The 16,671-nt window shown below is 43.1% G+C and overlaps 1 protein-coding gene across 2 annotated transcripts; it reads right to left on the bottom strand.

Moving 5' to 3' along the window:
• Positions 1-9,692: 9,692 nt before the first annotated feature.
• LOC309360556 (olfactory receptor 1f45-like) lies at positions 9,693-12,772 on the bottom strand. 2 transcript variants are annotated; one of them, XM_081895124.1, is made up of 2 exons: positions 11,762-12,772; positions 9,693-9,947 (listed from the first exon to the last, which is right to left on the bottom strand). In XM_081895124.1, the coding sequence occupies exon 1, from the start codon at positions 12,708-12,710 to the stop codon at positions 11,775-11,777; it is 936 nt and encodes a 311-aa protein (XP_081751250.1). In that variant the 5' UTR covers positions 12,711-12,772; the 3' UTR covers positions 9,693-9,947; positions 11,762-11,774. The 2 variants fall into 2 exon arrangements, with proteins under 2 accessions (XP_081751250.1, XP_081751249.1); XM_081895123.1 differs by having other exon boundaries at positions 9,693-9,925.
• Positions 12,773-16,671: the final 3,899 nt, after the last annotated feature.

Below are 16,671 nucleotides of genomic sequence, written 5' to 3'. Positions count from 1 at the left end.
ATTTAAGGTTCATGCCAGTTGGGAATGTCAGGCAATAGGTTGACACTCTATGGGAGAGGCATGCTTTGAGGAGGTATTTAAAAGAGGAAGCAGAGGTGGCAGCTCAGAGGTATCTGGAGCTATCAAGGGAGAAGGAGTGGAGAGACAGCAGGAGGCTTTGGGGGGTGCAAGGCAGTAGAGTTGGAGGAATGAAGATGTGGGGGGAGTAACTGAAGGTCAAAAGAGAAGGATGAGAGTAAATTCTTTGAAGAAAAGGACAAAGAATTTGTACTGGATGCAGGAAAGCTTGGGAGGTGAGAGGAGCAACTTGAGCAGAGGTCCCTGAGGGTGGAGAACCTGTGGCCCGACAGATTTTGATGAGCTCCAACCCCTATTATCCCTTACCATTAACCCTTCTGCTGGGAGTTGGAGCTCAGCAACATCTGGAGAGTACCAGGTTGGTGAAGGCTCCCATAGATAATAAAAGTTTCCCTATCCAAGTGCCTGATACAAGTCCAAAAACATCTGGAGGGTCACACCCTTGGAGGAAAGCCAAGACTCAGAAGTGCTTTTAATAGGCTCTGGAATCTTATAAGGTAGAACTGGATGTGGTTAAGTTTAGAGTCAGGAACTGGTCACTACAAATGTTGATCTGATATCTCTGTTCCTACAACATGCCAGTTCATTCCCTTCAGCTGCCCCCACAGAGCTGTCTTCCTCAACCGGTGGATGTTGCTGGACTACAGCCCCCATAATCCCTCACCATTGGCCATTCAGACTGGGTCTTCTGGGAGCCTGAGCCACAAAACAGCTGGAGAGACCCTTACCAAAGATCAGAACAGGCCTAGATTCCATTATTTAGTTCCCAGTTCCCATCATACCTGTGCAGAAAGAGAACGTGGTGTCTCTTTGTTAGTTCTTGTGTGATGCAGCCCAGGCTGCTTTTTTTAAAGCTTTCTTATGCTGTTCTGGAAGTCATGATTTGCCTCAATCTTTTTCCCGTGGGAGAGAGAAGATGATCTAATGCTCCTTTCCCTTGGTGCAACTCCCTGAAAAAGACCCCTTTGGGGACAATTGTAGTTTCTTTAGCTAGTTCTGGTGTCTCTGCACTCAGAGGGACTTGTTATCCAGCCCAGAAGCCTTTGCCTTTCCAGCTGATGATTATTCTCCCACTAATTAAAAAAAATGTACAGGATTGATTAATAAAAATAAAATAAAATTAGTTTGCAAGTTCTTGCAGGTTAACTCTATGTCCAGGGTGGCTGTCTACCAGCTCCATCAGGTACGCAGGCTGAAACCCTACCTGCCTGTGCACTGTCTCACCAGAGTGGTTCTTGCTCTGGTTATCTCCTGTTTGGACCACTGCAATGAGCTCTATGTGGGGCTACCTTTGAAGGTGACTCAGAAAGATGTTGTTCTTGTTCCAAACATTGCAAGTTGTGGACAAAACGGAGTGTTTCCGGAGGTGGCAGAGAGATATTTCTAAATTTGTCTGGCAGGGCAAAAAGCCCAGAATCAAGTTTAAGATATTAACAGATGCAAAGGAAAGAGGGGGCTTTGCCCTGCCAGACTTAAGGTTGTATTATGAAGCCGCAGCTTTCTGCTGGCTAAAAGATTGGCTACTTCTTGAAGACACTGATGTGTTAGATCTGGAAGGTTATAACAACGCTTTTGGTTGGCATGCATATTTGTGGTATGACAAAGTTAAGATCAATAAGGCCTTTAAGAACCATATTGTCAGAAAAGCAGTGTTTAATGTCTGGACTAAATACAAAGACTTACTGGAAAATAAAACTCCAAGGTGGCTCTCACCTTTGGAAGCTAAGGCCTGGAAAAGACCCAATATGGAAGCCTACTGGCCAAAATATTGGGAACTGCTAGAAAAAGATGGAGATAATTGGAAATTGCAGAGTATGGAGAAAATGAAGGATAAAGTGCGAGACTGGTTACACTACGCTCAGATTAAAGAAATTTTTAAAAGTGACAAAAAGTTAGGATTCCAGGTAGAGAAATCGAAGTTGGAAACAGAACTGTTAGAACCTAAGACTAAGGTACTTTCAAGAATGTATAACTTGCTGTTGAAATGGAATACACAAGACGAAATGGTTAAGTCGGCTATGATAAAATGGGCACAGGATCTTGGGCATAACATTATGTTTGAGGACTGGGAAAGGTTGTGGACCACTGGGTTGAACTTTACTGCATGTAATGCTTTGAAAGAAAATGTAATGAAAATGATATACAGATGGTACATGACCCCAGTTAAACTTGCCAAAATATACCATTCGTCTGATAACAAATGTTGGAAATGTAAAGAAAATGAAGGAACATTCTTTCACCTCTGGTGGACTTGCCCCAAAGTGAAGGCCTTCTGGGAAATGATATATAATGAGTTGAAAAAGGTATTTAAGTATACCTTCACCAAGAAACCAGAGGCCTTTCTTCTGGGCATTGTCGACCAGAAGGTGTTAAAGAAAGATAGAACATTTTTCATGTATGCAACAACAGCAGCAAGGATACTACTCGCTAAGAACTGGAAAACCCAAGATCTACCCACACTGGAAGAATGGCAGATGCAACTGATGGACTATATGCAACTGGCGGAGATGACGGGCAGAATCCGAGACCTGGGAGAAGAAAGGATTGAAGAAGATTGGAAGAAATTCAAGACTTATCTACAGAAATATTGTGATTTAGTGGAATGTTAAGAAGGATGCTTGGTTATAAATAATTGGCCATCACTAAAATAGATCAGGATTTGATGATAAGAGAGATTAAGAGAAACAAATTTGCAGGAGAATTATTTTATTGTATTTAAATAAGCGGTTACAAAATTGGAAATAAGATGATAATTTGCTTGACAAAAACTTATTAATGATGTAAGTGGGAGCGGGAGACGTGAGGAAGTTCAAGGATGTTATGAAATTTTGTTAAAACAAAGCAATACTGTTTTTTATTATTGTATTCTTTTTCCTAAAAACTCCAATAAATATTTATAAAAAAAAAGAGAAGGTGACTCAGAAACTACAACTAATCCAGAATGTGATAGCAGGGAGTGGCCACCGAGACCATATAACTCTGTTCCCGTAGGTGCCAGCTCCCTGGGGACCACAAAATGGCCCATAAAGGGGCTGGGCACCCACAAATTTTGGTGCCAGGGCCATGCACACTGCCTGGCACCCATGGCCCCAGGCATCCATGGTTACAGAGCCAAGCTGGCACTCCTGACTGGTCCTAAAGGATGCACACTGGCTCCTGGTACGTTTCTGAGCACAATTCAAAGTGTTGCTACTGGCCTTTAAAGCCATAAATGACCTTGGCCCAGTAAACCTGAAGGAGCGTCTTTGCCCCCTCATCCAGCTCTGGTCCAGAGGTCCAGCTCTGAGGGCCTTCTGGCAGTTCCCTCGCTGCAGGAAGTGGAACAGGGAACCAGGCAGAGGGCCTTCTTGGTAGTGGCACCTGTCCTGTGGGGAATGCTCTCCCACCAGATGTCAAGGAGACAAACAATTATACAACCGTAATTCTATTACAAAAATGGGAGGAGTTGTGGAAAAGAAATCCAAAATTCATGGCGTGTTATTTAATTAAAGAAAAGTTCATGGAAATGCAATTTTGATGGTATTTAACCCCTTCAAAATTGGCTAAAATAAAAGTTACAACCCCCTTCATGGATCACTGCCTTGCTGTGGTGAAGGGGCTTGAATAACTCAGAGAAGCTATGAGCTATGCCGTGCAGGGCCACCCAAGATGGACAGGTCATAGTGGAGAGTTTTGACCAAACATGAGCCATCTGGAGCAGGAACCGGCAAGCCACTCCAGTATCCCTGCCAAGAAAACTCCATGGACCAAGACAACAGGCATATAAAGCTTATGACACTGGAAGATGAGCCCCTCAGGTCAGAAGGCGTCCAACATGCTACTGAGGAAGAGCAGAGGACAAGTACAAGTAGATCCAGAGCTGATGAAGCGGCTGGGCTAAAGCCGAAAGGACGCTCAGTTGCGGAAATGCCTGGAAGCGAAAGGAAAGTCCAATGCTGTAAAGAAAAATATTGCATAGGAACCTGGAATGTAAGAACTATGAATCTTGGTAAGTTGGATGTGGTAAAAAATGAGATGGCAAGAATAAATATTGACATCCTGGGCATGAGTGAACTAAAATGGGTGGGAATGGGCGAATTCAGTTCAGATGACCATCATATCTACTACTGTGGGCAAGAATTCCGTAAAAGAAATGGAGTGGCCCTCATAGTCAACAAAAGAGTGGCGAAGGCTGTACTGGGATGCAATCTCAAAAATGATAGAATGATCTCGATACGAATCCAAGGCAGACCTTTTAACATCAAAGTAATCCAAGTTTATGCACCAACTACTGGTGCTGAAGAAACTGAAATTGACCAATTTTATGAAGACTTACAACACCTTATAGAAGTGACACCAAAGAAGGATGTTCTTCTCATTATAGGGGACTGGAATGCTAAAGTAGGGAATCAAGAGATAAAAGGAACAACTGGCAATTTTGGCCTTGGAGTTCAAAATGAAGCAGGGCAAAGGCTAATAGAGTTCTGCCAAGAGAACAAGCTGGTCATCACAAACACGCTTTTCCAACAACACAAGAGACGACTCTACACGTGGACATCACCAGATGGGCAGCATCAAAATCAGATTGATTATATTCTCTGCAGCCAAAGATGGAGAAGCTCTATACAGTCAGCAAAACAAGACCTGGAGCTGACTGTGTCTCAGATTATCAGCTTCTTATAGCAAAATTCCAGCTTAAACTGAAGAAAGTAGGAAAAACCACTGGGCCGGTAAGATACAATCTAAACCAAATCCCTTATGAATACACAGTGGAAGTGAGGAACAGCTTTAAGGATTTAGATTTACTGGACAGAGTGCCTGAAAAACTATGGATGGAGGCTTGTAACATTAGACAGGAGGCAGCAATGAAAACCATCCCAATGAACAGGAAATGCAAGAAAGCAAAGTGGCTGTCCAACGAGGCCTTACAAATAGCGGGGGAGAGAAGGCAAGCAAAATGCAAGGGAGATAGTGAAAGATACAGGAAATTGAATGCAGATTTCCAAAAAATAGCAAGGAGAGACAAGAAGGCCTTCTTAAACTAGCAATGCAAAGAAATATAGGAAAACAATAGAATGGGGAAAACCAGAGATCTGTTCAAGAAAATTGGAGATGTGAAAGGAACATTTCGTACAAAGATTACCATAATGAAGGACAAAAGTGGTAAGGACCTAACAGAAGCAGAAGACATCAAGAAGAGGTGGCAAGAATACACAGAGGAATTATACCAGAAAGAAATGGATGTCCCGTATACCCCAGGTAGTGTGGTTGCTGACCTTGAGCCAGACATCCTGGAGAGTGAAGTCAAATGGGCCTTAGAAAGCACTGCTAATAACAAGGCCAGCTGAACTATTTACAATTTTAAAAGATGATGCTGTTAAGGTGCTACACTCAATATGCCAGCAAGTTTGGAAAACCCAGCAGTGGCCAGAGGATTGGCGATCAGTCTACATCCCAATCCCAAAGAAGGGCAGTGCCAAAGAATGCTCCAACTACCGCACAATTGCACTCATTTCACACGCTAGCAAGGTTATGCTTAAAATTCTACAAGGAAGGCTCAAGCAGTATGTGGACCGAGAACTCCCAGAAGTGCAAGCTGGATTTCAAAGGGGCAGAGGAACCAGAGACCAAATTGCAAACATGCGCTGGATTATGGAGAAAGCTAGAGAGTTCCAGAAAGAGATCTACTTCTGCTTCATTGACTATGCAAAAGCCTTTGACTGTGTCGACCACAGCAAACTATGGCAAGTTCTTAAAGAAATGGGAATGCCTGATCACTTCATCTGTCTCCTGAGAAATCTCTATGTGGGACAAGAAGCTACAGGTAGAACTGGATATGGAACAACTGATTGGTTCAAAATTGGGAAAGGAGTACGACAAGGCTGTATTTTGTCTCCCTGCTTATTTAACTTATATGCAGAATTCATCATGCGAAAGGCTGGGCTGGATGAATCCCAAACCAGAATTAAGATTGCCAGAAGAAATATCAACAACCTCAGATATGCAGATGACACAACCTTGATGGCAGAAAGTGAGGAGGAATTACAGAACCTTTTAATGAGGGTGAAAGAGGAGAACGCAAAATATGGTCTGAAGCTCAACATCAAAAAAATGAAGATCATGGCCACTGGGCCCATCACCTTCTGGCAAATAGAAGGGGAAGAAATGGAGGCAGTGAGAGATTTTACTTTCTTGGGCTCCATTATCACTGCAGATGGTGACAGCAGCCACAAAATTAAAAGACGCCTGCATATTTTGGAGAAAAGCAATGACAAACCTAGACAGCATCTTAAAAAGCAGAGACATCACCTTCCCAACAAAGGTCCGAATAGTTAAGCTATGGTTTTCCCAGTAGTGATGTATGGAAGTGAGAGCTGGACCATAAAGAAGGCTGATTGCTGAAGAATTTATGCTTTTGAATTCTGGTGCTGGAGGAGACTCTTGAGAGTCCCATGGACTGCAAGAAGATCCAACCTATCCATTTTGAAGGAAATCAGCCCTGAGTGCTCACTGGAAGGACAGATCGTGAAGCTGAGGCTCCAATACTTTGGCCACCTCATGAGAAAAGAAGACTCCCTGGAAAAGACGCTAATGTTGGGAAAGATGGAGGGTACAAGGAGAAGGGGACGACAGAGGACGAGATGGTTGGATAGTGTTCTCAAAGCTACCAGCATGAGTTTGACCAAACTGCAGGAGGCAGTGGAAGACAGAAGTGCCTTGTGTGCTCTGGTCCATGGGGTCATGAAGAGTCGGACACGACTAAACGACTAAACAACAACAAAAAGTTACAACAATAAATGTTGGAGATGCAAATCCCATAAAGGAACTTTCTTCCACATGTGGTGGACGTGCCCAGAAATTTAAATAATCTGGGACACGGTCTTCAAAGAGTTAAAAAAAGTATTAAAATTAACATTCAATAGAAAACTGGAAGCATTCCTACTAGGGATTCTAACAAATAACATTCCATATGAAAGAAGAAGAATATTTTTCTATGCAGCAACCACAGGTAGAGTATTAGTGGCAAAGTATTGGAAGAGCGAGACTATCCTTTCAAGAGAGGAATGGCAACTAAAACTTTGCGAGTATTTGGAACTTGCAAAAATGACATAATCAATAAGGAATAAGTCAGCAAATAATGTTTAAAAAGAGTGGGAATGCTTCAGTAATTACTTAAGGAAACAAGGTTCCGCCTCTGAGATTTGGTTGTTTTTGGAATAACTCCGTAAATGATTCCTACATCGCTCCTTCATACCAAGATGAAGAGAAAACATTGAATGCAGGGGGGGGGGATTAGTAAGATGAAAGTCCACCACATCACAATAATTAAAATAGGTAAAGAGATTCAATCCATATGGAAAGGTATCATATATGAGAAATGCTATGATAGGACTGAATCATATTGAATTGTATCTAACAAAAGATACTTATTTAATCTTTTTTAAAAATTGTTATTGTCTTTGTTTTCCCCCCCCGTTTCTTCTTTCTTTTTTATATATGTTGAGATGTAAGGTTTCAAAGTCTGATATTATTTGATTTAGAAGTTAGCAATGTATGTATTTGTTATCTATGTATTTATTTGTATATTTTAAAAAGCTGAACAAAACAAAAAACAAAATTATACAACTTGACTTCCAGCTTGAGCCACCATGGTCAACAGCAGTTCCCACGATAGCAGAGGCTGGGCGTTCAGCCAATTAAGGATAATCTGAGAGTAATTATCCTTGCAAGCCCCTCCTCCCTGGGTTGGGGGGCTGAGCTCACACTCGCAGATCGTCCGATACCTGCTTTTCACTTCTACAATGCGGGGGCAGAGGATGCTGAATGCATAGCACTGCACGTGTCGGTAACTCTCCAACGCAGTCACTATGAGCAGCAGTTCCTCTGTTTTTTAAAATAGATATGAATTTGGACTTAAGAAACAGACATGTTCTGGAAGAAGTTAAGATAACCTGCTAAATGAATCAGCCACTGAGTGCCAAGGTCTCTATCTGGAGAGGACTACCATCGTACAGTGGTACCTCACGTTACGAACGCTTTGGGTTACAAACGCTTCAGGTTACAGACTCCGCTAACCCGGAAGTAGTACCTCGGGTTAAGAACTTTGCTTCAGAATGAGAACAGATATCGTGCAGCAATGGCGCAGCGGCAGCAGGAGGCCCCATTAGCTAAAGTGGTGCTTCAGGTTAAGAACAGTTTCAGGTTAAGAACGGACCTCCAGAATGAATTAAGTTCTTAACCAGAGGTACCAGTGTAACTGGATTGGAAGGTGGGTGGAGGGAAGCCTTTGTTTCGTCTCTATATATGCACTATGTGTTTTTAATGATTTGGTAACCCTTCACCAAAGAAAGGAAAATAATTTCTAATGGAATATAATTGTCAATGGATTGCAACTATTAATGGTATGCGAGAGGGAATCAACAAAAACTTCATAATTTGTACGGACTAATTGAAAGAATGGAACTGTGTAGAATATGGGATGTTTTGTATACCCCCCTAATGAGGACTCTGACTTTGATTTATTACGGCTCGGGAGAGATACCAGCTTGTTAAAGGATGGTAAGAGATCAAAGAGAAATGCTGGAAGTCTGCCTGGAGCAAAGGCTAGATGCCAAAGAAAGATGGCGGAGAAGATTGCACAGTAAGAAATAAGTTCTCGGAGTGGTGGTGGTGGTGGGATGCCAGGAACAGGAAAGGAAAGACAAACATTAAAATGTATTCCACACAGAAAGTTACAAGATATAAACCCCTCTGGCAAACCAACAGATATGGAGCAGTTAAACATGAATGAAAGCCATTATGTCAATGGCTGCTAAAATAAAGGATTAACATTGGAACTGTATTACTTGGATTAAATAAGAATGGAAGCAGGAAGAAGGAATAACAACAGCATCTCCCCAAAATCAGAACACGGGAAGTCACCCAAAAATGTTTAATTTCATATGGAATAATTTGCTCTTTTAATTGTATTATGATTTGGTATTGTATTTGTGGCTCATATTGGATTATTATTAATGAAAAATTATTATAAAAAACAAAACAATTATACAACCGTCTGTAGACATCTGAAGTCAGCCCTGTATTCAGGGGTGGGGGAAGGGGGTGCGGTAGGTGCGGGTCGCCCTGGGTGTCACCACTGAGGGGGGTGACAAAATGCCGGGTGACACTCACCACCTGCAGCCACGCATCTCTCCTGGAAGTGAGGCGGTGGCTTGGGCGCGTGCAGGCTCCATGCTGCCCAGATAGTCCACCCACTGCCTCCCCCCCCAGCTGTAGGATGGCTGAGTGGGAGGAGGCAGGCAGACTCCGGAGGCCCCATGGTGTGCCCCGCCCCATGGATGGCTCGCCCCACCCCCACCTAGACCCCCAGGCGCTCAAGCGGCTTCCTCCACCACTGCCTGTATTGGGAAGCTTTCAATGTCTGATGTATTGTGTGTTCTTTAATTCTCTGCTGGAAGCCACCCAGAGCCAAGTACTATTATTATTATTATTAGTAGTAGTAGTAGTAGTAGTAGTATTTTAGTACCCAGACAAACCTTTGGAGGAAGTAGTAGAGTGGTCACTTAAGGGTCGCCAAAAAAGAGGACACACACACAGAGATTTGCATAAAAAAATTATATTCTGTATATGCAAATTTAGAAAAGATTACCATAATTTAAACAGAAGTACACTGCACCTCACCCAAGTGGGGCAAATGTTGACAAATGAACTGCGCGCCTTCCCAGTCCGTTGTTCAGGTTCTCATTGCTGAAGGACAACTTCAATACCTCTGTGCTCTTTTCTCAGTCTTCGTCTTCAAAGCAGACTTAAGGAAGACAGGGCTTGAAACAGGGAACACCTTCAGAATGATGTCTGTTTTCTTATAGCCCTTCAAAATAGAAGACTGTCCTCTGAAAGTAAGATGCATGGTCACCCTAGGAGGAAGTTAAGTTTTGCAAAAACCTGGCTTGGCATTCAGACATGCATCTAGTTATATATATTTAGATGGCAATCCAGTCAGATGGGCAAGGATAATAATAATAATAATAATAATAATAATAATAATAATAATAATAATAATAATAATAATAATAATAATAGGAATTAACTATGACTGACTGCTTGACTAGTTTCTCTGAATTGCCCAATGCCAGTTTCCACTCTGGCAAGGTGGAAGAAGCCTTTAATCACTGACAGGCTCTCATCTAAAGGGAAAAAATAGAGGAAAGTAATTGAAACAACCCCCATTCAATGGAAGGAGAACCCAGCATTAGGGTGATTTAGAGAATTATCTGAGGGGCAAATTGGAGGCTACCCCCCACTCCCTGTGCACACCAGCAGGAAACAACAGAACAGGCTTGCAAACTTGCAGACTTGCAAACAGAAGCTTTTCATTTGGTGTTAGAAACCTTTGCTGAATGAAATGTACTTGTGACTAGACCTTATTGAAGGATCCTGCCTACGGGGAAGCCGATCCCTTCATAATATTGCAGTTTAGTCTTGTATTTTGATTGTATGCAATGCTTCAGTGGTTCTGACCTTGAGTCAAATCTGTTTTATATGTAGGGTGGTTACTTAAACATTGCCAAAAATGAAGACGCGATACAGCCTAGATTTGCATAAAATTTGCTGGCACATATTAAATTTGCATAATTCTTACAATTCAAATAAAAATGCAATACATTTCACCATAGTGGGGAAGACAGTGTTTGTTTGTTTGTTTGTTTGTTTGTTTGTTATTATGGCAAAACAGCCAGCATATTAGAGGGAAGACAGTGAGCAGATACCCAATGTGCCTCTTCAGTCTGCTGTCCTGATGTTACTAAGTGCAGATAGACAAAGCTCTCCATTATTATGGTTTTGTAACATTAATATGGACTTGGACAGGACACCCCTTCAAATAGAGGACTGTCCTCTGCAAAGTAGGAGACATGGCCAGCCTCCTGATAGGAGAGCTTCATGTGTGAATGTGCCACTGCATTATTCTTACAATTATAATCAATATGCCATAGTTATGCACTGAATGGCTGGACAGTCAGCCATTCAGTATGTCAGCCTAAGAAGTGGCATCTCTTGGCATGGAAAATTCAAAAGACAACAAAGGGCTGACCCATAGAAGAGGGAGGAAGCTTGTTTTCTCCTGCTCCGGAGGGTGAGATGTGAACCAATGGCTTCAAGTTGCAAGAAAGGAGATTCCAACTAAACATCAGGAAGATCTTTCTGACAGTAAGAGCTGTTTGACAGTGGAATGGTCTCCCTTGGGAGATGGTGGACTCTCCTTCCTTGGAGATTTCTAAGCAGAGGTTGGATGGTCTTCTGTCATGGATGCTTTAGTAGAGATTCCTGCATTGCAGGGGGGTCAGACTAGATCAGTGTTTCCCAACCTTGTGCCTCCAGCTGTTTTTGAACTACAACTCCCATCATCCCTGACTAGCAAGACCAGTGGCAAGGGATGATGGGAATTGTAGTCCAAAAACAGCTGGAGGCACAAGGTTGGGAAACACTGGACTAGATGACCCTTGGGGGCCCTTCCAACTCTACGATTCTGTGATTCTGTGACATAGAAACCCTTGGATCCACATGAAAACCATTATCTCTCTTTTCACCAGTTATTCTCATCAACACTTCCTGTGTGAAATGCTGATCTTAAGGATTCTACATTGATACCACACGAAGGCAGAAACCATCCCCATTCATCAGAGGCATTCACAAAATACAGGCTTACATCCTTTAGGAGTTTAGTTGACTTTGCTTCCAAAAAGCTTCCTCAGGGCTTCCTTCATCTTGTCATTTCTCAGAGTGTAGATGAAGGGGTTCAGCATGGGTGTAACCACAGTGTACATGATGGCAGCCAGTGTATCCTTCTCAGCTGAGAAGCTGGATGAGGGCTGGAAGTAGACCCAGATGACAGTGCCATAAAATAGGGTCACCACAGCCAGGTGGGATCCACAGGTGGAGAAGGCTTTCCACTTTCCCTCTTTAGATGGAACCCTCAGCACAGCTATCAGGATGCGTGTATATGACAGGACAATGAATGCTAGAGCTCCATTAACAATCAGAGCTCCTTCTGTGTGCACTACCAGAGTGTTCAGATAGGTGTTTGAGCAAGAGATTTTCAGCAATGGGAAGACATCACAAAAGAAGTGAGGCACTTGATTGGAGGCACAGAAAGAGAGGTGGGATGTTAGAAGGGTGTGCAGGAGAGCATGGAGGTGAGAGGTCAGCCAGGAGGCAGCCACCATTAGTAGGCAGGTCCTGTTGCTCATCACTGTAGCATAATGCAGAGGCCGACAGATGGCCACATAGCGGTCCAGTGCCATGGATGCCAAGAGAAAGCTGTCACTGATGCCAAAAGCAATGAAGAAGTACATCTGTGCCAGGCACCCACCATATGAGATCTTCCTCACTCCCGAGACTGTATTGGCCAACATCTTGGGCACGATGGTTGTTGTGAAGCAGATGTCCACAAAGGAGAGGTTGCTGAGGAAGAAGTACATGGGAGTATGGAGGAGGTGGCTATCCAACCTTATGGCCAGTACAATAGTCAGATTTCCCAGCACTGTGATGATGTATATAATCAGGAAGGTAGTGAAGAACAACATGTTCCAGTCTTGCTGGCTCGTGATGCCTAGGAGGATGAATTCAGAGACAGTGGTCCTGTTGTCTATCTCCATCCTGTTAGAAGACTCTATCCTGCATTGCAGAGGGTTGGACTAGATGACTCTTGGGGTCCTTTCCAACTGCAATTCTAGGATCCTATGTAGGGAAGTAGAAGAGAGAGTGTAAGACGATGAACACAAGGCAAAGAATGCTGGAGATACACAGTCATTGCAGAAAAACCTATCAGAGATTAAAAAATATATATTGTGAGCACCATTATTCTGCAAGAGAAACAGGAGATAGAACATCTTTTGAATCATGAATCTTTCCCATCCCTGCTATTTTTCAATCTCCCTTTGAAAAACAACCCAACCCCCCAGAACCACAAAGAAAGTTTTTGAGACAGCTTGTAATAAAGATCATGTTGGAGGAATTGCAAGCCCACATTAAAACAGTTAATTTAATTCAAAGAAGTATATAACTCTGGTAGGGGAACATCTCTCCAGCTGCAGGCTGTGGTGCCCCTGCCAGGGCCAGATGAACTGCATCCAAGAGTATTAAAAGAACTGGCAGATGTGATCTCAGAACCACTGGCAGTCATCTTTGAGAATTCCTGGAGACCAGGCGAAGTCCCGGCAGGCTGGAGGAGGGCAAATGTTGTCCCTATTTTCAAAAAGGGGAAAAGAGAGGACCCAAATAATTACTGCCCAGTCAGTCTGACATCAATACCAGGGAAGATTCTGGAGCAGATCATTAAGCAAACAGTCTGTGAGCACCTAGAAAGGAATGCTGTGATCACCAACAGTCAGCATGGATTTCTGAAAAATAAGTCATGTCAGACTAACCTGATCTCATTTTTTGACAGAATTACAAGCCTGGTAGATGAAGGGAACGCAGTGGATGTAGCCTACCTTGATTTCAGCAAGGCATTTGACAAGGTGCCCCATGATATTCTTGTAAAGAAGCTGGTAAAATGCGGTCTTGACTATGCTACCACTCAGTGGATTTGTAACTGGCTGACTGACCGAACCCAAAGGGTGCTCATCAATGGTTCCTCTTCATCCTGGAGAAGAGTGACAAGTGGGGTGCCACAGGGTTCTGTCTTGGGCCGGCCCGGTCTTATTCAACATCTTTATCAACAACTTGGATGATGGACTCAAGGGCATCCTGATCAAATTTGCAGATGTCACCAAACTGGGAGGGGTGGCTAACACCCCAGAGGACAGGATCACACTTCAAAACGACCTTGACAGATTAGAGAACTGGGCCAAAACAAACAAGATGAATTTTAACAGGGAGAAATGTAAAGTATTGCACTTGGGCAAAAAAAATGAGAGGCACAAATACAAGATGGGTGACACCTGGCTTGAGAGCAGTACATGTGAAAAGGATCTAGGAGTCTTGGTTGACCACAAACTTGACATGAGCCAACAGTGTGACGCGGCAGCTAAAAAAGCCAATGCAATTCTGGGCTGCATCAATAGGAGTATAGCATCTAGATCAAGGGAAGTAATAGTGCCACTGTATTCTGCTCTGGTCAGACCAGAATGGAGTACTGTGTCCAGTTCTGGGCACCACAGTTCAAGAAGGACACTGACAAGCTGGAACGTGTGCAGAGGAGGGCAACCAAAATGGTCAAAGGCCTGGAAACGATGCCTTATGAGGAACGGCTAAGGGAGCTGGGCATGTTTAGCCTGGAGAAGAGGAGGTTAAGGGGTGATATGATAGCCATGTTCAAATATATAAAAGGATGTCACATAGAGGAGGGAGAAAGGTTGTTTTCTGCTGCTCCAGAGAAGCGGACACGGAGCAATGGATCCAAACTACAAGAAAGAAGATTCCACCTAAACATTAGGAAGAACTTCCTGACAGTAAGAGCTGTTCGACAGTGGAATTTGCTGCCAAGGAGTGTGGTGGAGTCTCCTTCTTTGGAGGTCTTTAAGCAGAGGCTTGACAACCATATGTCAGGAGTGCTCTGATGGTGTTTCCTGCTTGGCAGGGGGTAGGACTCGATGGCCCTTGTGGTCTCTTCCAACTCTATGATTCTATGATTCTATGATTCTAAGCATGGGGAGGAAATAACTCCCTCCTCTCTAGGTGAATCTTGCGTATGAGCCCAGCAAATGCACTCAGCCCCACAGTCATATGTTTACCTAAAATGTGCATCCCACTCCCAAAGGGCCGACCTCTCAGGCCCACCAGGCATGAACACGAGCAAAGTCCTGTCACATTTTCCCAGCTCTTTTCTCACTCACATTTTCTTTCTTTCTTGCCTGCTCATACTCAATTCACGCTATGGGCTAGGAGACCATGCCACTCCCAGAGGGCTGAAATCTATAAACCACTTGACTGTAAACAACCAAACAAGATCCCTGAAGCAGTTAACAAAAACATAAAACTTTAAAATGGTCGAGAAAAATCTTTCAAAATATGCAAATGGTGCTTAAAATCAATGGTAGCAAAAAGGAAATCAAATACATTTACTGGTAATTTCTGAATAAAAATGTTTTAAGCATTTACTGAAAAGAGCACAGTGTGGAACAAGGATTACATGGTGCCTGGAACTGTGTCCGTTGCACAGATTGAAGTAGTTGGGGGTGGGGATATAGGGGGTCAGGCCGTCCTCCAAGTAAACTGGTCCCAAGCTCTGAAGGCTTTTGAATGACACGGTGTCTGGCTTTCTAATGATACTAGGTCTAACTAAATCCTCTCCACCCAAAGAAACTGAATGCCCACCCAGATGGGTGTTTTTGCAAGTGCACTGATGCAAAACAAAGATAGTCCATTGGTGGATTTATACTGGGCCATCCACACCTCCATCCCCTTCATCAGGTGCTTCCTGTGTTTCTGCGTTATTGCTGTCTGGAGGGGGGGGGAACTCTTGCACTACAACACAACAACAGCAGAACAAAGCCCTTCAGAAGGTGACATTTGCCTGATCCAACAGGCTCTTTTTACGTTCTTGTGTAAAAACCTACAGCTTTCCAAGAAACTGAGGAAGAGTGTGGGATCATCAACTCCTAACCAATAAATTAGCCCTGATCTGTTAATCCCCACATCCTTTTTTTTCTATAAACCCAATGAGAATTGCAATGCGTCTTGGATTCTAGTCTTCCATTTCCCCAAACCTCATTGGAATGATGCTCTGTATTTCTAAATACAACACCTCACTGGCTGGATAGACCATAAATCTCATCTTTCCCACAGCACGAATTGAGTCTTACCTGTGGTAATTTTGGAGGAGGCTGTTCTTGCTCTGGCCTTGCAGTGAACTGCAGGTGAATGAAAGGAGGTAAAAGCACAGTCAGTTGACATTGGTCTGTAGTCTGTGGCTGGTTTTTCACCCTGTGCAACAGGCAGGATGCACACCAAGCTGGAAAAAGCATTCTAGATCCTTTCAGGGGGTTTTTAAGCACTTTCTCAAATCTGCTGGGAAGAATTCCCAAGGGTGCAAAGAGACAGAACTATTTAGAATATTTCCTGTGATTGCAACTCCTATGTTTACATGCAGTTTTGCCTAATCTACCCCTTTGTGCAAAGCAATTTCCCCATATACAATGCATTTTAATGTTATTTTAACAAATGTGTGTATTTTATGCCCACTTTACCCTATTACATGTATTTGTGTACACATTATTTGGCTGAAGAACTGTGTCACAAATTTCAAAGGATGGCTGTGTTTCACTTCACATTATTGATTTGAAAAGTGCAAATTAAGTAGGTTTGCCTTCAAAAGTGAACTGAATCTCTCCCCCATCCGTTGCCTCCTCCAATGGATAGAGCGGAGAGATGATGCTTCTGAACGAACTTCAAATCGGGATACTTAGGGTTTTTTTTGGCCCTGTGTTCCTGTGGGAGTTAGGTGAATTGTGTGAGAGCAAAAAAACAAAAACAAAAAAACCCACACAATTGTCTTTTGGTATGGCACTCTGGCACAAACCAGCTGATTTGCACCAGAGCACTGAACCACAAAATGAGGCATTCTGAAATCCAATCAGAAGCCAGTCTGTAATTCCAGGGTGTCCTGCTCAAATC

Source organism: Podarcis melisellensis, assembly GCF_964234715.1.
Source record: "Podarcis melisellensis genome assembly, chromosome: 17".
NCBI lineage: Eukaryota > Metazoa > Chordata > Lepidosauria > Squamata > Lacertidae > Podarcis > Podarcis melisellensis.
This window is presented reverse-complemented; position numbering and strand designations above follow the sequence as displayed.

Excerpts from the sequence above, each read along its gene's own strand:
- LOC309360556 (XM_081895124.1), bottom strand. The coding sequence starts at position 12,710 with ATGGAGATAGACAACAGGACCACTGTCTCTGAATTCATCCTCCTAGGC.